General features: G+C 42.3%; 1 protein-coding gene across 1 annotated transcript in view; it reads right to left on the reverse strand.

The window, feature by feature from the left end:
- Positions 1–6,432: 6,432 nt before the first annotated feature.
- Positions 6,433–23,338, reverse strand: part of LOC145412421 (facilitated trehalose transporter Tret1-like) — a 40,610-nt gene continuing 23,704 nt past the window's right edge. Inside the window, exons 2-9 of the mRNA XM_080282306.1 lie at positions 15,695–15,774; positions 12,928–13,078; positions 12,534–12,696; positions 11,693–11,963; positions 10,791–10,996; positions 9,230–9,454; positions 8,781–8,898; positions 6,433–6,641 (exon numbers count right to left, since the gene is read on the reverse strand). Of these exons, the coding sequence (XP_080138432.1) occupies positions 6,459–6,641; positions 8,781–8,898; positions 9,230–9,454; positions 10,791–10,996; positions 11,693–11,963; positions 12,534–12,696; positions 12,928–13,078; positions 15,695–15,774 (1,397 nt within the window). The 3' untranslated portion in view covers positions 6,433–6,458. The remainder of the gene's footprint in view (positions 6,642–8,780; positions 8,899–9,229; positions 9,455–10,790; positions 10,997–11,692; positions 11,964–12,533; positions 12,697–12,927; positions 13,079–15,694; positions 15,775–23,338) is intronic.

Raw genomic sequence — 23,338 nt, forward strand, 5'->3', positions numbered from 1 at the left:
GTGCTCTTGTTGCCAGTTTCTTGCTTTTCGTTTTATGTCGACAAACGTTAGGTAATTTTATTGTACTGGAGAGAAAATCGGGGCACCGAAATATTTATAAACATTCAGGACTACTTGGCGAGAATATACAACTTCTTATTTTAGCTAACGACGGACGGCTTCATTCATCTTCAGGAAGGTACGGTACCGCGGCTAATAATGTTGAAGTTGGTTAGAAAATAGTGTCATCTGTACCGTTATTATTACTATAGTTATCAGTATCATCAACAGTAGCTTTCTGGAACTGCTGTCGGGAGTGGAGCTATTGACCAGTTCGCTCTAGGGTGGGTTTGTTTGATTATTTGTTAGTATATAGTTATTTATTTACATCTTTGTTTATTTATTTGTTATGTGTCCACTGGGTTTACGTTCAGGTGAGCCCGAGGTTGCAACTATAACTTATGATATCACTAAGCAACAGATGTATAAGATGTAATGGCACTGGAGGTTGTTTCTAACCCCTGTCACTACCACACGTGTCTCCAAAGCTGAATAATACTGCAAAATGGTAGCGAGGATAGAAAATAAAACACGTCATGGGACTAAGAGGTTAAATAGTAATATAATGAATCCTTCGTTTCCACAGATCTCTCGTTAATTGAGTGGCAAGATCTGTTGGTAGCAAGCATAAAAGAAAAAGAATTAAATATGTCATGTTGCTGAATAGGCTACAGGAATATTGCTTAGTTTAATCTCAAACGGCCATCAGAATGACGAGCATGATCAGCGTGAGTAAAGCGGTCTGAGTGATGTATGAAAGTTTACCAGAGCGTTGAATGTGACGCATTATAACGTCATGTAAGACTCATAACTGTTGAGACGGAAAATATACAAGAACAATGAAATTGTACAAATGTCAGAAGAGCTTGTGGTGGTAAAGGGTGAACGTAAGAGCATAAGAAAAGAGGATAACTGGAGTAGGTACGATGGCGTATACTGAACAGTTCCTGTAGAAGGGTATGACGCAGTAATGAGAATAAGGTCTCCACCACCCACCAAACTCTCCAGCCGAAACTGAAAGAGAGAGAGAGAGAGAGAGAGAGAGAGAGAGAGAGAGAGAGAGAGAGAGAGAGAGAAACACCATGCAGCATAGACAGCTTGACATGAATTGTTATATTTAACTTTTTTAAAGAAAAAGCTGAAAGGAAGACGTACTGTGGTATGGCACTTCAGCCTAGAATAATCGGGAAAATTCTATTTTGAGTCCTATTGTGACAGGAAGGTCTTGTCTCCAACTTTTTTTTTTTTTTTTTACCGTATCTCTGTCTGTCGTGAAATTTGCTATCAAATCAGCACCAGCCACATCGCATCGTAACTTGTTCCACTCATCAAGTTCCTATGTTCCTTCTTTTCTCTCTTCTGAATCGGAATTTTTCTTACCTTAATGTGTTTGTATGCGTTCTTGCACACTTACTCATTCTTAACGTTTATTACTAATGTATCCTGTATTAAATCACTTGTTCCACCTAAATACTTCAGTTATATCTCCTCTGACTCACCAGCTTTCTAGTGAGTGTAAATTTAATATTGGTAGTTTGTTTTCATAGGGTTGTTCCATGTTACTTTTTTTTTTTTATCTGTCCTCAAGTCTACTAACCTTGTGCATATTTTTTATCATTGCTGTCAAAACACTTTCTAAGGAATTAATATTCAGTCCGGTCTGGGCACCAGAACTGCACTTCATATTCCAGGTTTAGCGTTACTAAAGCAAGACAGTTTTTTTACAGCAGTTTTACATGTGATGATTTGAAAGGTTACCGTTACGCGCACGTCATGATCCTGTTATCCCTTACTTGTACATAACGCAATTGTCTCAGTATTAGATTCATACTAATCCATATTTCTACATCTTGCAGTCTGAGCTGTCGATTTTCTTTTCATCGAACGTGTAACTGGCTGTGCTGATAGGTTTGCATACTGTACATAAAGTACCCTGCATTTTTCTTTTCTGCTTTTTGGTTAGTCGTTCTTATGACAGTTTGAATAATATGTCAGTAACGCTCAGAAGACTGTTATATTCCCCGGCTGTGTTTATTATTCAGCCTATTTTAGTGTCGTCAGTAAACTTCCTGCTACTGCTGCTTATATCTAAATCTAGTTCATTGATATACCAGGTAAACAGAAAAAGACCAGCTGATGAACGCAGAGGCTCACTACACGTTATAATCTCCAGTCTACTTAATTATGCTTATACAAACCCGTGTCTTTTTTTGTTAGCTGTGATCTGATCCATCGTAAGATATCCCTTCCTGTGCCGTTTGCACGATCGTCAGTAACCTTGCATGGGAACCATATCAAACCTCCTCCTAAATTCATGAAGAATGGCGTCATATGCTAGAATAATGTCAACTGATTTTTATGCTTCAGAAGAGAATGAAAACAGACATGATCGTCCCTCATGAACTCACGCTGAGAATAATTTGTAAGCATGTTGATGGGTAGGATGGATGATGTGTGGGTAGGTGTGTGGCTGAAAAAGATATCGGTGATGGTGTGTGGTGGTTGTCGTGGGTAAACTGATATTCGTGGATTGTTGAGGTTGTTGCATTGCAGTGGGTAATTTAGTGGTTGCGTGGTTGAGTGGGCTCGAGTAGTGATCGCGTGGATGTAAGTGGAGAAGTTGATCTGATAGTTGGATGAGTGGGTGGGTAGATGGAGCGGAAAGATAGGAAAGATTGGTAGTGTTGGGGTGAGTGAGTGGGTGAGTTGGTGGGTGAATAAATGCTTCACGTGGGTAGGCGGAGAATGGGGTGAGATTGTGGATGGGTGAATGGTGAATATGGGTGGATGAATAATTGGTGGGTGTTGGCGGGTGTGAGTGCGTGTACCGGCAGACATAGGTGGGTGAGGTTTGGGCGTGTATGTGGAGGGCTGGGTGGGTGGTTGGACAGTGGGAAATTGAGTGGTGTCGAGCGTCCGTGACTGATCTGATCCGTGACCACTCAAACGGTGTTCATGGAGTTTTTTCGATTTTTTTTTTTTACCTGTTACAACATTCCCTTGGAATATTACGTCTTGTTGGACACGTGTAATATCCACACCGCAAAAACACTGTCCTCATCTCAACCACACAGTCTTGAAATTAACCACACTGCCGTAATTTCAGCTACAGTGTCTTAATCCCACCCCTACCACACTGTCCAGATCTCAGTAATCTCAACCACACAGTCTTAAACTCAGTCTTGCCTCACTGTCCTAATCTCATTAATTTCAACCACAATATCCTAATCTCAACCACACTCCTCTGATCTCAATCACACAGTCTTAATCTCAACCACAATGCCCTGATCTCAATCACTCAGTCCTTATATCAACAACACCGCCCTAATCTCAACCTCTATCAATTTCCATACCACTTCCGGTCTCAACTATTATGTTTACTGTACAGTCACAATGTGCCCTAATCGCAGTCACATTGTCCAGTGCTCAGTCAGAGTCCTGATCTTATGTCAGTTGTCAAGTTAATAAATTTTAAAGACGATGTTTATCTTCGAGTCTCACTTAATAGATACCCTTATAAAGTTCAGTTTTCATTCATGCTCGCATTTCTCTCATCAGTATTTGAGGAGTAACTATGTTGTTTTGCAGGATGCCAGCCGTCGGTCGCTGGGTAGTAAGTTAGGAGAATGATAGTGTTTATAATGTTATTCTAACATGCCATATTCTGCCCGTTCCTGCTTGACCTTCAGCGACATCGTTCACGGAGTGTTTGATCTTGTACTGAATGGCAGTTAATGCTTGTAACAATTTGAACTTGTAAATATAACACAAGTATTATTTGTAGCAGTGTTTATGCTAGATAATGTTGTCTCAGCGTACGGTAAAAAATCAGCACCTGATATTTGCACTGCTGAATAACATCGTTTGGCGTCAGACGGTCAGCAGAAGTAGAGTATTAGAGTTGTCCCGACGATGAGAGGGTTAAATGAATTTCGTTTTAATGTAAATTTGTGGAGAAAATCTCAATGAAAATCCTTGTAAATTAGTGTCTGAAAATATACGGGCGCAGATCCGTGTAAATGTATCTCTGTAAATCAGGGACAGTGTTAACCCTTATATGGCTGCATGTTACTTGATCCCAGCAGTGTCAAAGTTTTATTCAGTTAAGGGTAAGAGAAGGATCCTGAGGGTGGTAATGCCCTCTCACAGTCGACACGGGTGTATATTATTCCATTGCAATTAACACCACATGATATGATTCAAGTGGATGTGAATTATAGCTGCCTCAGTACAGTATTAATCAAAGTCCGTGTAAATTTTAATCCGTTTTAAGTATCTATGTATCTCTTATCTGGCAAAGAAATTAAAGCCACTGTATTATATAATTGATTTATTTATACAAAAGATACAGAGTCGGTCAGTATATGAATGTCGTAAATTATACTACAGAGAAATATACACTTCTGTAAGTAACATTGCAAGAAAAATAATCTCTGAATCTAACTAAAAGAAATATCTTCGAATATACTCCCTGAATATCCAAGATATATTTTCATATTTCACAGACAAAATCGGAGGAATGCGTTATGTTCAAATACCCTTAAATACTAAACGTAATTGCACAGGTATTATCCATATCCACAAAATTTAAGGATAATAATGTCCAGAAAACTGTAAGTGCAGGGAATCTTTTGAATTATTCGAAAAATAAAACTACAAGGAAAATACAAATTTAAAGGAAATATCAAGAAAAGCAAAGGAATCCACACAGATACAACAGAGAGCAGTATCCTAAAGGTGCTGGTAAAGGAAAGCATTGTCTTTAGAAAAATACATAATTCCATTTGAACGTGACAGCTTTGAATATAATGCTAAACTCAGTCCCTTCAGCTCGAGGACATCGTTTATATTTTTACTCTAGTTGCAGCCAGGTGACTTTAATCAGCTGAGGAGAACTTCCACGTGACAGGTTTAGTAAGGATAATATCTAAACCCCTGCAGCTAATAATAATAATAATAATGATAATAATAATAATATCTCCTGAGCTAAACCTAATCGCCTAGAGAGAGCAAGAATGAGACCTGATGTTACTGGAGGGGTTAACGGATCTGTGTTTGGCGGCCGAAGTAACTGAGAAATGACCGAGAGTATCCGCAGTTGTGAGTATTTATTCGTATTTCCCGGGGCTTTCCCTCTCCTGGATATTATCGTCTGACTTAAGATCGAATATAGATTTCTTCCCTCACTTCTGTTTCCTTGGTCTTCCCCTCCCCCCTTCCCTTCCTTTCTTCTTCCCCTTCCATTCTGTCTCCATACAATCATGCACCTTCTTCTCGTTCTCTTCCTCTTCATTTCCACCCATTTTCCTCCTTTCTTTCCACGTTCCTGTCTCCTGGTTATTTTCCTTTCCTCTTCTCTTTTTCCTCCTTCCCCTTCTTTTTTCCCTTTCCATTCTCTTGCTGTGCCCCTTATCTTTTCCTCTTCAGTTCTCTTTATCTTCTCCCTCTTTCATTTTCTCCTCCATTCCCTGTTCTTTTCCCCTTCCCTTCACCTCCTCTTCCCCATCCTTTTGTTTTTTAAATTCCATTCATCTAGTATCTTCCTCTTTTCTTCCCTGCTCGTCACTTTCCCCTTCTCCTTTGTCACGTTTTCCTCCCTTTTCCCCCTCTTTCTTTCTTTCTTTCTTTTTTTTTTTGCCATTTTCTTCCCTCTACACTTGTGTTTGTTAGTGACTCATATTTTCGTCTTCCTAGCTGCTCGTTCTCACTCTCGTTATTCACTCCTTTCTTCACCCCTTCTCTCTCACGTCACATCACGTTCTTGTCCTTTTTTTTTTTTTTTTGTCGTGGTAATTTTTGAGATTCACTACTCATTCATTCACTCATTCATATTTGCTCTTTCCCTCTTCCACTTGTCATCCTCTGTCTCAGTGTTCCTTTTTTCCCTTTGCCTTACTATCTCTATCCGACCTTCCTCTTTCCTTACCATCTTTCCCCTTTTCATAGCTTCTCCAGTCCTGTCCCTTCTCATCCCCTCACATCATCCTTTCCTTTTCTTCGTTCCGCATCACTTCACGTTTCATCCCTTCCATAATCGACTTCCCCTTTTTTCATCTATCTATCAGTATGTCTGTCTATCTACCTATCTGTAATTTATATATATATATATATATATATATATATATATATATATATATATATATATATATTTTATAAATAAAATCACTTAGTCCTCCACATTACTGATTCTCTCTCTCTCTCTCTCTCTCTACCTTTCCCTCATTTTCTCCTGTTTCTCACTCCTACTCTTCCTTCGCTCCCTTCCTCTTTACTGTACACTTCCTTGTATCTTTTCTTCCCTCTTGCTCTGTCCTTCTCGCCCTCATCCCTTTCCTCCGCCCCCCTCCTCTCGCCTCTCCACACCCTTCAGTCCTCTCCCCTGTCCCCCCCTCTTCAGCCCTCTCCCCTCTCCTCCCGCTTCAGCCCACCGCCTTGCCCTTGGTCTCAATGACGGCGACCAAGCAGAATATCACTCCAAACAGACTAGTGGCCCCGTAACACCAATATAGGCCGGCTTGGGTGAGGAAGGATTGCATGGGACTGTACAGTTGGAGGGTGACGAACGTGATTATGGTGCCAGCCGAGATGCAGATGGACGAGGCCTGTGGGGGAGAGAACAGCGTGAGAAGGAGGGATTGGAGAGTTGGTGGAGGGACAACAGGTGTGCAATGGAGGGAGAATGGCGAGAGGATGGCAGCTAGACGGTATAATAGTGTTAAAGGAGGTACACCAGTGGAGATGAAGGCATGTTGGAGAATGAACAAGAAGAGGGTGAGATGGAGAGATTGGAGGGTTTATTTCATGAAAATGGAGAGATGGAAGGAAATCTTGAAGTACGTGAGGGAGGATTGGTGTTAGGACATTTCCGTAAAGCCTCCCAGTAGGTGGGTTACTTATAGGCTAAGTTGTAGATGGAATAGTTTCTTTAGCCTAGGTAAGTTATACCAGGTTGAGAGAGGCACTTCAAAGGACGAGTTGACAGATTACCCCTGATATTAAGTACCCACCTCACGTGTTTATATAATTACTCGTGTATATACCGTGTAATTCATGTTGCGTTAAGCTGCTTGTTGTTCTTTTTTGGTAATTAAATTGATTAACGATCAGGAAAATTTTTATGTGCATCGTTTCATATAAGCAATATATTAACTCAATCTATCTGAAATGAATTTAGAAGACTGTTAGCGTAAGGGACGCAAATAATATGATAGATAGATTGAGAACAATGAATCATTTCGTTCCAAAATTCGCTGATGCGCCAACCAGGAGTGATCCGTTGAAATATAGTTGTGACTCTGCTCACACCTCACCCGGACCACTTATTTAAGCGTGTCCAGTGACTGACTTTCGAATTTATAAATTGGTGATCTCATAATTGTTCAGTTGTCATACAGTACATTAAAACACACACACACACACACACACACACACATATATATATATATATATATATATATATATATATATGTGTGTGTGTGTGTGTGTGTGTGTGTGTGTAATATGTGGGAGTTTACGACATGGAGTTCGCGAATATCACTTAAGTTATTGTTTATTTATTGATGACCATTGATATTTTAGCAGCTAAGAGTTACTGAAGGTTATATTGATTAGCGTTATAACGTATAGAATTTGCTGATAATATAATAAAATGTAAGGAAATATATGGTGTGGTTTGTTCATGTATTACGATGTCATAATTCATATGTAATCAATAATAGGCTCTAATAATACTGTTTGCATTGTTTCAGGTAAGCAGATGTGCAGTACCTGGTGATCTACATATGTATTGTAAGTACCTGTAGTAAGTACCTGTAGTTTGTTACCATCGTTAAAGGTTGACTGTTATTTCACTTAATACTTCACATCCCTTCTGTTATTTGGACAGTATAGTGCACTTATTTATAGAATTTTGGTTAATTTCCTTGTGAGGTTTGACCTAAGAGTATTTTTATGAGAGCCAGTATTAAATATTGGCTGTGGTCAAATTACTCATGTAACTACCGTACTTTGGCTGTTGAGGTTTGCCAGGATTTTCTACAGTAGGAAGAGGAGATAAAGATGAGTAAAAGAAAATGAGAAAGAATTAATTTTGGAGTTATGGGAAGATGGAGAGAGGAGAGATGGTGCTCACTGAGGCTGACGATTTTTGTTTAATGGGCCACTGCCGAGGGAAGTGAATTGATGCTGCCGCTTGTATATAAACTAAAGTAGGAAAAACGTCAAATTAGGTATCACGAGGATTAAAAAAAGCAACAGTCAGTTACTTGTAGCCACATCTGGCACCACTGCAGCATTATACTGGCGCGCGATTTAAAAACTTAACTTGCTTTAGTGGATCAACTTGCATTCAGTTTTATAACATTTTTTGCAATTTCAGTGTTCCTTTTTTTTCAATAAATGCTCTTATAATATAAAAACTAAGTATTTTAAGGGTAATTGTAGGTTTAATTTTGCATTTATTTTGCACTATTTGAATTATGGCGGGGGCGTGGGGGGATGATGACAAAGGATGATCCCCTTGCCCAGTTATGGGGGGATTTATCCCGATTCCATCCTCTAGGATCTACGCCCATGATGGTGAGGGGTTGCAGAGGTTAGAGGGAACCTGGGTAAACTTCTGGCGGAGGTGCGGATGTAGGAGGCATATTGGCAGGAGAAAAGTGACTGTGTATGTGAGGAGTGGAGGGCAGGTATGGATCTGAGTGTGGGTGTGGGTGTGAGTGTGGGTGTTAGTGACGTACCGATGCCCTGATGGCGGTGGGGAAGTACTCGGAGGACACAATGAAAGGCACGGGGTGGACTCCCAGGTCACAGAAGAACAGGGCCAGGGTCACGCACACCGTAGGCACCCACGTCAGACTGGAATATAGATATACACACACACACTGCAGTGCTGAGAGGAGGAAACACACGACGGATATACTGCAACACGGAGATAGGGAAGGGAAGGGGAATGAAATGTCAGATTCTAAGCTATTTCAGTTTCATAATAAGCGATTGTTTTCGTGACCTTCTATGGGAGGTTCGTCATTTACTTTCTGGAAAATATAATCAGCAGTTTTTTGTCTGTCTTTCTAAATTGTTGTTGTCTTGCCGGTACCTTTTGGAGCTTTAATGTTGTCGAATAGTTAATCAGTTTACATTTATTGAATTACGGTAGTTATGTACCGGTATGTTTTTTACCACTTACTTCCTGAAAGTATCGTCGTCCGGGGCAGCGTTGTCGGCCAGGTAGACGTATGTACCAAGGAGTGCCAGACACGTGGCGTTGATGGCGTGTGAGATGATGAGGCAGTACCGGCGACCCAGTCTGTCCAGCAAGATCACCGCCCCCATCGTGCCCGCCACTCGTAGCGTTCCCACAATGGCAGTGACCGCGTCGGGGTCCATGGCGGCTCCCGTGTTCTCCAATATCCTAAGGAAGGAGGGGGGGGGGATCGTGTACAGCAAAGATCTTATTAATCTTTAGAATATACAACTTTCCATGACTTCCTTAATCCCTTCAGTACGGTGGCTTCTGTGTTCTTTATTTTTTACATGAACATTTTTTGCCGATTTTACCATATTAACGTCTCCACTAGAAGTTACGTAGTATCAATGTTATGCTTCTTGCGTGTTTCCAAGTACATTGATTGTTAAATGATTCGGAACTTAATCATTTTCCTTGTCCTCCAATTTGCTGGCGGGGGGGCGGGGGATTTTCATTCAGGAGCTGAGAGTTACGGTATACAAGTTTTATGTAGCAGTTAACCCTTTCAGGATGGTTACTTGACTTATTATTCATTTATTGCTACCTTTTAATGATTTTATTAAACATGAGAAGAATGTCTGGCACTGGGAGGTTATATTTAGGGTTACATCAAGCATCTCCAGTTTGATAATATCTCCGAAGCCGAATAAAATCATGCAAAACAAACGTTACGTCATCGAGGTGAGGTAGGTAATTGTTGTCAGATGCCGTTTTGTATGACAGTATTTGATGATAGTATTTGATTTAATATTCACTCATGCCAGGCTCAAAAGAGTCTGGCAGCTGTATGTGTGTAAGTAGTTATGTAACTTACGCTAGCAATCGTATCTACATCCCTAGTCTTGTCAGAAGTTTAGCCATATTAACCTTTTCGGTCCCATGACGCATTTTTCATTTCATTCATGGTACCTTTAGACGATTTTATTCAGTCAGGAGAGACTTTTCGAAGCGCATGACTGAGATGCAGCTTTCATCTAACCCCTTCACTGCAAAACATCCCCCCTAAACTAGGTAAAATACAATCGAATGGCGACCTACTTGAAATGAAACACACGTCATCAAATTGAAGGTGTTAAAAACTAGCAAAACCCAACTAAAAGCCTTAACTCCAAAATAATAAGTGTCTCGGATGGATCGACATTTCCGCGATGTGTTCACAATATTTTAAGAAGAAAATCGATCTCTAGACTATGTTATCAAGAGCAAAGGTTCGTAGACGGTCCCTGATTGACGACAGTTGTGCGCTGCTTTCTGTATTTCTCATTCATTCCAAAACACCAGAGAGTAGCCTTCCTTCCCACTCGTGTTATGTGCTTCATATTTTTATTACATGTAAAACCTTCCATCTCCGCAGGCGATAGGAAAGTGTCGGCCATGTTTTTCGTGTTTATTATCTATCCGAGTAAATTATAAGTACGAATTTTCCTCCAAATTCATTACTACACCTTCCATCGCCGCTGACACCTATGGAGTGTCGGCGAGGTTCTGATTGTGGTATTACCTGGCTGTATATATCATGATCACGAAGTTTCCTCCCATCTGCATGAGGAAGAAGAGCATTGTGACCACCCCGATGCGCTTGATGATATCTCTCTCCAGCAGTGCCCGCCACCCAGCGCTGCCAAGGGTGTTACGTCGCTCAAGCTCGGACACTTCCTCTTCCACGTTAGCGTACTTTCCTCTCAGCCGCCGGAGAAGCTGGAGAGCCTGGTAAAGTATTAAAGGAAATGACGTTAGCCAATCATTTTTCAGAACTCACAATCTTTGGTCATATATTTAGACTTTTACCCTTTACCCTCAACTCTTTCCCTGTATCCTGAAAAAGGGATAGTGAACTGCATGAGAGGAGAATTTAGGCCTGTACTCTACTGAGTTTATGTTTCAGATGAACCTGGGGTTACAATAACAACAAAACAGCAACTAGGACTGATACTGCTACTACCGATCGTTTTTAAAAGAAATGAAATTTATCAGTGATGGTACTTTGTGTCCTACCCTTCGGCTATGGGTTCATAATCGTAAAGGTCATAGGTCCAGACTGCAACATTACCCTCTGTACAAGTGAATATAAAAGTATAAGCAAGCAGCCTTGTACCTAAGGTTCAAGAGAGACTGTGACTGTGGTATGCCTCATCAATCGTTTTTGATCACCAAGAAAGACGGAGACTCAAAGCTGAATAGAACTGTTTGGAAGTAGCAAGAATTAACTAAGAGAAGTATGCGATAGTACTGAAGCATAACAAGGTGTGGATGTGGTCTGCACAATGTCTTCTTCCTTTGACTGCCAAGAAAGTCGGTGACTCTTAAGCCATACAGTACTGTCTGGCAGCAGCAAGAATTAAAAGAAAAAAAAAAGTCATCATACCAGACAGGTTGATCCAAGAAATTGTAAGATTACAGTACCTGTTGTCTTCTTCCTTTGATCACCAAGAAAGACGGTGACTCTGGCAAAAAGAAGGTGCTGATGAAGAAGATGAGTGCTGGGAAGGACGCCAGGAAGCAGAGGTAGTGCCAGGGGACGTAGTAGCCGAGTGCCACGGTGTAGAGGTTACCAAACACCACCCCTAGTGTGGGCAGGGCCGCCATGTTGCCTCTGATGGACACGTCAGGCAATTCTATGACGAAGGCGTACCCAGCGATGGTGGTGCCTCCCCCTGCCACACCGAGGATGAACCTGAGGGTATGACGGGAGTTGAGTAAGGCTGATGATATGATGACAGTAGTGATGATGATGATGATGATGATTATGACGACGATGATGATAATGACGGTACAGTACGTTGCGGACTGTGTTGAACTGGGAATCTGTGTCATTCTGTTGGACTACGAATGTGTTGTGAATTTTGTTAGGAGTTGAATGTGGTATGAATTATGTTGGATTTCTATAGTATTAGGCATTGTGTTAGAATAGTGGACGAGTAGTATGTTGAGAGTTCTGTTAGGCTGGGAATTCTTCCACTCGGTATTTACTAGAACTGTGTCAGCGTGGGAATTGGTCGGGAGTACTAGAACTGTCAGCGTGGAAATCGGACGGGAGTTGGTGTTTAACTGGGAGTGGGGAGTGTTTAATCATTGCCCAGAGTTAGAAGCATAACAAATAAATAAGAAGTCACACCACACAATACTGTCACACCTCACGCTGCCACACCTCACGCCGTCACACATTACGCTGCCACACCTCGCATTGCCACACTTCCTTTCTCATAGTGTATAGACTACCCACACCCTTGTACCCAGTTTCCACCTGCCAATGAGGAGTATGGGTGTGTTGGGGGCCAGACCCGTGATGACCCAGCCGGCCACATAGGGAACCACCAGGAACTGCAGGGACCGCCTTCTTCCCACCTTTCCCACCACCCACCCCGCTGCCCACGCACCGAACAGTGTTCCCAGGTACAACAAGCTACCTGGTGGGGGTGGGGAGGAAAGGATGCAGGATATATTATAGCGTGTTATATACAAAATTAAAGTGTTAAGGTACCGGTAGAAGTTTTACACTACCTCTGTAAGTTCGCGAGAGAAAAAAGTAATGATATGACAAAGTTATTCAAAAAATATTATCGTAGGAAGACATGTATAACAATAATAACTGAAATCAAATAATTATATAAGAAAAAAAGGACATTATAATGTGGCACCTGTCATGTCTTTTTCTGCCGAGTTAAGAACAATCTCAGTCCCAACCAAGGTGGAGTTATCTGCGCTGAGGCTAGAGATGGCCGGGGAGGGCCAGGTGAGGGTGGCGCCCAAGGACACGTAAGCCATCGCCACCTGCAGCACCAACCACACCTGCAGGGGAAATATCTAGTTACGTCATAGCATAGCCTGGTGGTGTCCATCATTCACTCACGTGATGTAATGTTATCCTCAGGTACCGAGAGACAAAGCATGTTTTTTTTGTTTTTTTCCAGCCCAGAACACCATTCATTACTCGTAATTTGGTCTGTAACCCTGTAACCAATTGAACTCGTGGTGGTTGAGTGGGTTGAGGCACTTTTACCGGATGTAGTCCGTATGAGTTTATATCGGAGATGGTCGGGATTATTGTTCACATAATGCCACTCGGGGAAGAACGAATGGTAGTTCATCCCTTATATTTCTAAACTAAACAGCGTAACTCCGGGCTAGTACGATCCCGATGGGGCATAGAGAAATGAATGGTAAACAGAATATATAACGCTATGTGTTTACATCGGCCACACCAGTAATCCGGAGAGTGTGCTATCACCAGATAGCACGATACCACAGGCCAGTGTTTCATTGCAAAGGCAAGATTAAAGTTATGTGACCCGCCCATTGTTGATTTTTTGCCGCTAGTTTTTTTTCCAGACATCCAAGGTCGTAACAGGAGATGGACTTAGGTTTAAGGGCAGGACCCAGAGACCAAAAGAGAGAGCTTCCAGTAGAAGACAGTAGTGTCTCAGGGATCCCCCCAAAGCTCGTCAGGATTACAAGCAAAGGTATTGCAGCTAGCATTTTTTTTTTCCGGAGGGTGGGGATGTGGAAGGAACTTTACACACAGAGTTTCTCCTCATGTGTGCCACTGTTAATGCAGCTTTCCACCTGAAGTTTTGAAACGTCTGCGCGAGACGGCGGGACGCAAGCGATACGAGAAGTGGAACTTAGGGTGACTGCTTCACTACGACAACGCATTTAGCCACGCAATGCTTGTTACCAGCAGTCTTTGGCAAAAAAAGAAAAGAAAAAGTTGTCCAGCTTTTAATTTACGTGATTAAGCATCGTGCGACATCTGGTTGTTCCCCAAATGAAAGGACATCGATTTGAAATAAGTGATGACATGCAGTGTGAAACTAGCCTATAGAAGATGATGAAGAAAGAAGAGTTCCAGCCATGCTTACATCAGTGGCAGGAACGTTAGAACAAATTTGTGGATGCAGAAGGAGAGTTCATTGAAGAAGATTACGGAAGTATATGTCTCCTGGTCAATTAAGCCGAATTTGCCAACTTTTATTGGGGCTTTTGACCACTCGTCTTATTTCATATGGTACTACATAGGGGATAATTAGTAGATTAGCAATTACTATATCTGAGGGGATAATTAGCTAGTTGAGTTGCATTTACCACATCTGAGGGGATAAGTGGTAAATTACTGTTACCACATCTGAGGTGATGATTAGTAGATTATAAGTAAGGCTGCTACACCTGAGGGGATAATTAGTAGCCAAGTTTGGTTCAGATCAAAGCAAAACTGAGTTCAGCTTGCTCTCTGACCTTTGCGTTTGATTTTTCCATGTGACATTGAGTTGTAACTGGTTCTCACAATTCAGTCCTTTTATTCTTGCCTTGCCCTTAACCCTTCCGCAAAATTTGGCCTAAATCGGGTAAAAATTTAGGTGACGTTTCCTTCTGACCTTGATCTCTGACATATTTTTCTCAAAAACTGTATGTTTACTCCATAGCTGACCCTCAACATTTCCACAGCTATTCTTGAAATCGAATAAACACTGAGCTGTCATATTAACACGCACACACGTGAGTTGAACTTTTGTCTTGCCCTGTGACCAAGGCATTTGACTTATTGTTCTCAGTACTGAACAACTTCCTTTTTGTCTTACCCTCAGCCCGTCCCTCAAGTTTGGTCAGAACTGAATGAAAACTTTTTAGGATGGTTTTGCCATGTCTCCGATTGACCTACCACTGACCTGGGCTTCCTTTCTCCCTTCTCCAAGTTTGGTTAAAATTGGATAAATTCTGTTTCACTTATTTTCTTCACACACACACACACACACACACACACACACACACACACACACACACACACACACACACACACACACACACACACACACACACACACACACACACACACACACACACACGCCAAAGCAAAACTCCCATACTTGCTCCGCGAGCGTGGTTTTAAAATTAGAAAACCGCAACAATAACAACAAGAATACTGCTCCAGTCAAATGGGACTGGTTTCCATGTTACCGTAGAAAAATGTCAAGCTTGAAAGTATGCGTATTAAATATTATCCTACAATAACGATTCGATTTTACAGATAAATAGATAAGTAGACGGACAGATAGGCAAAGAAACAGTAATATTTAAACAAATTCATATATGTATATATATGTATGGATGTATCTACTATCAGTCTATATATGTATGTATGGAGAGAGAGAGAGAGAGAGAGAGAGAGAGAGAGAGAGAGAAACTCATCAGAGGCAGAAATATACATGCAGACAAGGACAGAGTCAGAGACTGTATCATATTCCAAGACAGACATTCAGATACACAGAAGCACAGCCAAGTTCGAACACAGGTAGACTTTCAGGCAGACATAAGCATAAATTATATGTATACAGGTAGACACGTTCAAACAAAAGCACATTAGACAGGCATTCAGAGTTACAGATATACAGACAGGCAGTTGGAAGTTACCTGTCTTCCCAGCCGGGCGCGTCGCTCCCCACGTGGTTCTTCCCCGTCCTCCACCTTTCCGCCCCCGCTCCCGTCCTCATCTGTGGAGGTATTGTGAGGTGAAATGAGAGAGAGAGAGAGAGAGAGAGTAGATATATAGTGTTAACATCAAACGATTCCCCTTCACCGTACAGGAATAGCTAGGTGAATATGATGATAATGATGATGATGATAAAGTGTGATATACAAGTATAGTAAATAAAATATATCAAATTGTTGATATACAGTGCAGTAACTGTGATGCAGTACTATATTATTGAATTATGGTGTTACAGTTTTGATGAGTCTTGGTGACCATTGTGATGGCGCTGGTGATGTGATGATGACAAGGATGATAATGACGACTACGACGGCGACGATAATGATGATGATGATGATGATGATGGTCATTTCCAATCTCTGTCGGTTACATTATCTTAGATTTCTCTATCATCGTTGGAGTTATTCTCTCTCTCTCTCTCTCTCTCTCTCTCTCTCTCTTTCTCTCTCTCTCTCTCTCTCTCTTTCTCTCTCTCTCTCTCTTTCTCTCTCTCTCTCTCTCTCTCTCTCTCTTTCTCTCTCTCTCATTAGCATGAACACCAGACCCATATCAATGAACCCAAACACATTATACAACAGCAGTCTCGTACGCAGTGTGGACGGACGGAGGATACAAAACAGCTCGGGAGTAGGTTATATAATGGTAGGTGGCTCTTCCATTTGAGCCAAGGAGGTGGGGGCGGAGAGGTGTGACGGGGTTAGAGCGGGAAGGAGGAGGGGTAAAGAGATGTGGATAGGGGTTAGTGGACTGAGGGAATGTAAAGAGATCTGGCTGAAAGGGGATTGGGGAAGGGTAAGGGTAAGGAGGAGGAACTGGTAGGGAGAGGACAGGATAACTGATTATATCAGTGGTTCTTGACTGGAGGTGCACGTGCCCCTTAGGTGTATGAAACGTCAGTGCTGGGGGTACGAGACTTACGGAACGGGTCATTTCCGTTGTTGCAAGCTGTTTCATTTATTTATTATCACTTATTCTACTGATTTCTTTTTTACTACTAAGTATATCAATATTCTTGTAATTTGTGCAGTTTTCTTTCTGCCATTTTCATCCATAATTTTCACACTAAAGTGCCACTAACTTATTTCAGGAAAAGTCTGTGCATGAATGATTACGTTTACATAAAATCAAGAAAATAATATCCATATCATTGTGCCAGTTCAGCTGTATTTGTGGTTTTCCTTTGAAAACATACGTTTTACAATCCCAAGACTTCTTACTACAAAGTGTACGAGAAACTACTTTCATTCTGAGAAAGCAAGGGATGCGGGCGCCGAAAAGGGTTAAGGAGCACTGGACTGGACTATATATGAGAAGGATACTGAAGGGGACAAGGATGGGACAGGAGAATGCTGGAAGCGAAATGAAGATGAGAATGGCTAGGAGTTGGCAATACGCAATAAGAGACGGGAGGAAGGGGGATGTGGTTGAAGGGATGGGGAGGGGAAAGGGATTTGAGGGGGGGACATGAGTAGGGAGTGACTGGATGTGGGAGGGGATGGTGGGGGTAAGTGAGAGAAAAGGGTAAGGTGGAGATTAGAGGGCAGAGAGAACTCAGGAGGGGAGAGGGAGTATGGAGAGTAAGGAGGACGACAAGGCTCAATGGGATACTGGAAACGAGAGAAGGGAGGAAAGAGGTTGAAGGAAACCAGAGTGGGATACAGGATAAAGGGGGGGGGGGACGGGGACGGGAAGGGAAGATAGAGTATGGAGGAGCGAGGGGAAGGGGGTAGTCGTGATTAACAGAGTAAACTATACAACATTTCGTAGGTCCATGCAATATGAATTCCATTTCATTTCTGCTGAATTTCCTGGTGGAGCTTAGATTTACCTAGGATGGACTATAAATGAAAAATTGTATGGACCATTTCACAATATACTCCGATAATAGATTCTCCTGCTTTTGTGCTTCCATTTTAATGCCTCTTCAACTTGTTCACAACTTTTATAATACTGTGGTGGAAAGACACGGTTAGGTGATGAAGGTGGTGGTGGTGGTGGTGGTAGTAACTGAATGGATTTATGGTCCATATCTCTTGTTACCGGTACTTAGATGACAGTTCCCTCTATGTAAGTGTTTCCTAGTCTCTTTTTCTTGGTTCTGCCCACCCCATTTATATGAAAATGGACACTGATAAGCAAAGACAACAAACGCTCTGAGTTTGTTGCGCCTTCTCCGTCTCTGTTGGTGTGGCGCGTCACTCAAGAACGGTAAATCAGAGGCAGATAGTCTTTCCATTTCATTTACACCCATACGTTACCCGGTGTTACATAATTCATACACGCTGTAACTTTTTCCTGGTGATAGGTATTTGTAGTATTAGGTTAGACTGAGTATGCTGCGTTAAGTTAGGTTGGATTAGGTTAAATTTAAACTGAAGTAGATTACAGTAGAGTTAGGTTTAGTTTATGTTATGCTAGATTAAACAGAATTAGATTTGATTAGGGTAAGTCGAATTAAATTAGGTTGTATCAGGTAGGACTGGAATGAATTTTGGCATAGGTAAGGTGAGGTGGGAATTTCAGGGGTTAATGAATGAATTGGAAAGTGTGTGTAAAAAAGGTAATTATGAAAGCGAATGTAGCACAGAGAAAAATGTGGTTGGAAGGAGGAGTGAAGTCGCTGCGTGCTATAGTAAGGCTGTATGGTCAGAAAATGGAGAACATGAGCTTCTTCAGGTATTCAGGTAGGATGATGAGCGGGCATGGGAGTTTAGCGGATGAAATATGAGAAAGGGTACAGCAGGGAAAGAGGACGTACACTGAAGACGATGATAAGAAATAGGGAGGTGAGCTTGGAAATAGAGGGTCTTTGTGCGACAGTACGGTACTGTGATTTCCAAACTAACGTATGGAAGTATGATTTGGACATGTTGGAAAGACGCAGTTCTGGAGTAAGAGATGTTGAAATAAATTACCTGCGACGAGCGTGTGGAGTTACGTAGAGGAATACGGATAAATGAGGACGTTCGAAAGCTTTGTGATACTGATGTGGATTCGCTGGAAAATGTTGAGAGGAGTATTGGGAGATGACTTTGCCATGTGGAGGGATTGGATAGTGATTGACTAGGAGGGTGTATGTGAGTGAGGTAGATAGACAAGGGGGGGGGGTAAGGGAGACCGAAGATAAAGTATGGAAGGACGGAGAGATGTACATTATATGAACGATGATGGTGTTGGATGGAAAGAGGTCTGCTTGATAGCGGAAATCATGGCGACGAGGAGGCAGTTTTGATCATGGCCTAAGGCTGCAGAGCCTTTCTGTAGTAGGGGATTCTCGACACTTGGATTCCCAGGGTTTCCGTCTCTTCCTGGTCATGACACCTTCTCCCACGACACACAGTCATCCCATATATATATTCCAGCTTCATCTTTCCACCTTGTCCTTGGTATATCCCTTTCCAGTAACTATATTCTTATGGTCTTTGCCAATTTCTTACTCTCTAGTTCATCCAGAAGATCCGAATCTGATTAACTGCTTTTACGCAGTCGGACTTTTATAGTAAAATTAACATTAGCTGCTAAAATTATTTTTATAGTTTACGGTAAGTTTGAAGGCTGATCGGAGTTTAGTGTTGTAGTGTGAGGTGTGGTAGTGGTGTGGAAGTTGTAGAGTAGCAGTGTGTTGTCTGGCTGTGTGAGATGTGACGGTGTTTGGTGTAGCAGTGTGATATATGGCATTGTGAGGTATGGCAGTGTGGTAGGGCAGTGTGTGGTGTGAGATGTAGCAGTGTAGGTATGGTGTAACTGTGTAAGGTGTGGCAGTGTGCTTGTGGTGTGGCTGTGTAAGGTGTGGTATGTGGTGTGGCAGTGTGTTGTGTGACATTGTAAGTTGCATCATTGTAGTGTGAGGGTTGGGAATGTGACTGTTTTTCGTTGCAGTTTGGTGCGTGACATCGGAAGGTGTAGCAGTATTTAGGATGGTTGTGTGTGATATGAAGAGGGTGTAGGGTGATAATGAGAGATGTGAAAGTCTTTTGTGTGGTTGTATGAGGTATGATCCCGTGAACTGTGGCAGTGTGATGTGTAATTATGGTGTAGCAGTTTGAAGTGTGGTAGTGAGGTGTGGCAGTGTCAGTGTCACGGGGTTTTTATATTATCACAGTAATTTTTAAATATAAATGGTTAAATATTATTTAAATTGATAATAATATTCAATAATTTTGAAGAGCAGAGACAATGGTTGTCTTGCTACATCAAGCAACGATTACTTTACGCTGGCTTAGCACGATTCTCTGAGAACGAGAATTTATAAACTTTCTCAACAGTACACAGCAGAGACTAATTACTCACAATTGCTGAATTACTGTACTGTTAGCCTCTGGAGAAAGTTACATCACCCCTGACAATAAATAACTAATACTAATAATAATAACATCAGGTTCTTGCTGATGCATTAACTCCTGGCACAACGGATTTTAAGTTAATACAACAAGACTGGTCTAAGTACCAGTTATGAAAGCAAACGTTTATGCAAGCTAGGAGCTATATGGAAAATAAGCTTAATTATGGAGAAATGAAACAAGATTTTTACTCTACATTAAGCTCAAGAAATAGAACTGTTAAATTTATTAATCACAAAAAATAAATTTAACGTTACAGTTCAAATCAATTAAAATGACGCACTCACTCACTCACAATAGCTAAATACGCCTAGGGAAAAACACCTTAACTAAGCTCTTAAAACTACAAAATACACAAAAGAAATACCAGTCGATGAATGCTATGTATCACCACTAAGGTGGGAGTACTGGGATTAACTGTACTAATGGAGCTTGGGGTGCTAGCTGACCTCTCCACTTCTGAGCACAGAACCTTTCTCCGTCACAGCAAACACAAGACTGAATTCAAATAATGCATAGGCAGCACGCACAAGCTATCGGAAGAAGGCGTGGCTAACGGTTGAGGAGAGCAGGGGCGAACAATAAAAAACATTAGTATCGCTCAGTACAGCACTTAGTGACGTGCATTAAATCGGTCACTTTTGAAAACGGTGACGAATGTTTTGAAAAGTATACTCCGAAATGGAGAGAGAAACGGTTAGCTGAGCGATACGCAGTGAGTTTTCCACTAATAGTTCGTGGCTTCTCACAAAACGGAAATGTCGCGAATTGATTCGTGACATTACGCCCCTACAAAATTAGATTTTTTCCTTATGGGAAAAAATTTGTGGATATATATATATATGTATACATCCTAAGTCATTCGCACAAGATTCACACTGTGGCGTGTGTGCTATCCTGCTACAGGAGAAAGTCGCAGTCGTCAGTGAGCGAAAAAAACCTCGATATTTACGTTAATAGAAGCAAGCTTGAGGGAAAAACTCCGTGACGACGGTGAAAATCCTGTACTCAGGTCAAACTGAGCGAAAATTCGCTACATTTACACTGACAACTAATTGTTGTGTAATGTGGTGTATGTAATACACGGTGTAGGTGTGACAGTTGCAGTGTAACTGTACCTACGTGTAAAATGACACAGTAAATAATATGGCGGCAATTTAAGGCAGAGGAGAAGAGGCGGCAGCGTGCGGCAGACGATCAGCTGGCCCGCACAGCAAAACTGCTACACCCATTGCTGAACCTGCAAAACCAATTGAGGTGGAGCATCAAAAGTGTCAATGAGACAAAATTCTTATTACGTTACAATTACTCTCTCTGCCTAGCAATCAGTACATGCTACGAAAAGTATGCTCTTGCTGAAAAATACAAGTGACAGCCTAAGCTTCGTACATTCGAGGTCGCCATTAATTATAGCACACGATTATGTCAGCAAGTTGAGAATCCCTGTGCAAACTCGGGTCTTCCATAGCCTCGAACTGCACACGGGTCCTCAACCTGTGCCTTAACCTACAGTTCTTATATTAATATCGGGAAGCTGAGAATCCTTGTGCAAACTTGGGTCTTCCATAGCCTCAAGTCGCCTCTCAACTTCCCCCTTAAACTACGGTACATAATATTAGTATCGGGGAGCTGAGAATCCTTGTGCAAACTTGGGTCTTCCATAGCCTCAAGTCGCCTCTGCGGAGTTCTCTCTCGAACTTCCCCCTTAACCTACAGTGCTTATATTAGTATCGGGGAGCCGAGAATCCTTGTGCAAACTTGGGTCTTCCATAGCCTCAAGTCGCCACTGCGGAGTTCTCTCTCGAACTTCCCCCTTAACCTACAGTACTTCTATTAGTACCGGGAAGCTGAGAATCCTTATGCAAACTTGGGTCTTCCATAGCCTCAAGTCGCCTCTCAACTTCCCCCTTAACCTACGGTACATAATATGTATGTACAGGCCCTGGACATAATGTGTCCTGTGGGGCCAATGGGCGAGACGTCAGGTCTGCACCCACTTCACCACTACCCTGTCTCTCAACTGACTCAGAGATTACAGGTGTGGTTATAAACGGCACAGGAAGGACATGTCCCTGATCAGTGGTGATACTTTGGCACACACTGCAGGAACGGACAAAACTATCTATGTCTCGTCCCATCCCTGGCCAGAAAAAGTCAGCTCGGATACGGCCCTGGGTCTTCCTTTTGCCCATGTGACCTCCTGAGGCTGAACAATGACCCCATTGTAACACTGCTAGGCGGTACTTGGCGGGAACGACAAACTGCAGTCGAACCTCGCCCTCGGGTGTTCGTGACTCACGGTAGAGCCGTCCTTGTTTACGAAGGAACTTGGCTCGACCTCCCCGTGAATACTTAATCACTCGACCCTTTTGTTTGTTCCGCACGGTAGCAAGTGTCGGGTCAGAATGTTGTTCTTGTACAACAAGTTGACTACACATCAGATCTTGCGGCGATTCAATGATCACTGGGGTGACACAGTCTGGAGCCTCAGTCATGGCTCGTGTTACCGCAGCAGCCGAAGTCTGAGTAGTGTCATCGGAGCAACTATCCTTGACTCCATTAATATTGCCTACTATAAAGTCAAATAGAGGCTCTGGGATGACAACTGCAAGTGTCGTACCAGTATAAAATGGAGATGCCACCTGGATACATGCCTCAGGGAACAATCTCACTGATCCATCAATAAGCTTTGCATGGATCTGTCGACCTGTATACTGCTCAGGCCGAACTAAACTCTGCTTAACAGAGCAACCTGAGGAACCATTGTCTCTCAGGACCTTCACAGGAATGTCTTCCACAAACCCTGGCTGAACAAGGAAGGTACTGTCACTTGTGGGAGGGCCTGTGGAGGAAGCAGCTAGCCACTCATGAGGCTGCTGAATTGATGTGGCAAACATTGTGCCTTGAGGGTTATATTGGGAAGATGGAACATTGGCCATCTGTGGAGGGGGGTTCACTGTCACTGTGGGACTAGTGAACTGAGGGGTAGTACCCACACTGGTAGGGACGTGACCACCGTGCTGCTGCTGAGGAATGAAGGCTGCATTCGCTTCCTGCCTCTTTTGAGCTGGTGGTGAAAAAGTTTGTCCCGACGGTCGGTTGCGTGGCTGATACTGCTGCTGGTTTGGGTACTTGTACCTCTTCCACTCAGGTTTTTGAGTGTTTTGCCCCTGGTCCTTCTGTGGTTTGCTTGGACCTTGACCATTACTCTGAGAACGGCCTTGG

The sequence above is a fragment of the Coenobita brevimanus genome, chromosome 93 (genome assembly GCF_032717465.1).
Source record: "Coenobita brevimanus isolate Jiangsu-jjx chromosome 93, ASM3271746v2, whole genome shotgun sequence".
In the NCBI taxonomy this organism is placed as follows: Eukaryota; Metazoa; Arthropoda; class Malacostraca; order Decapoda; family Coenobitidae; genus Coenobita; species Coenobita brevimanus.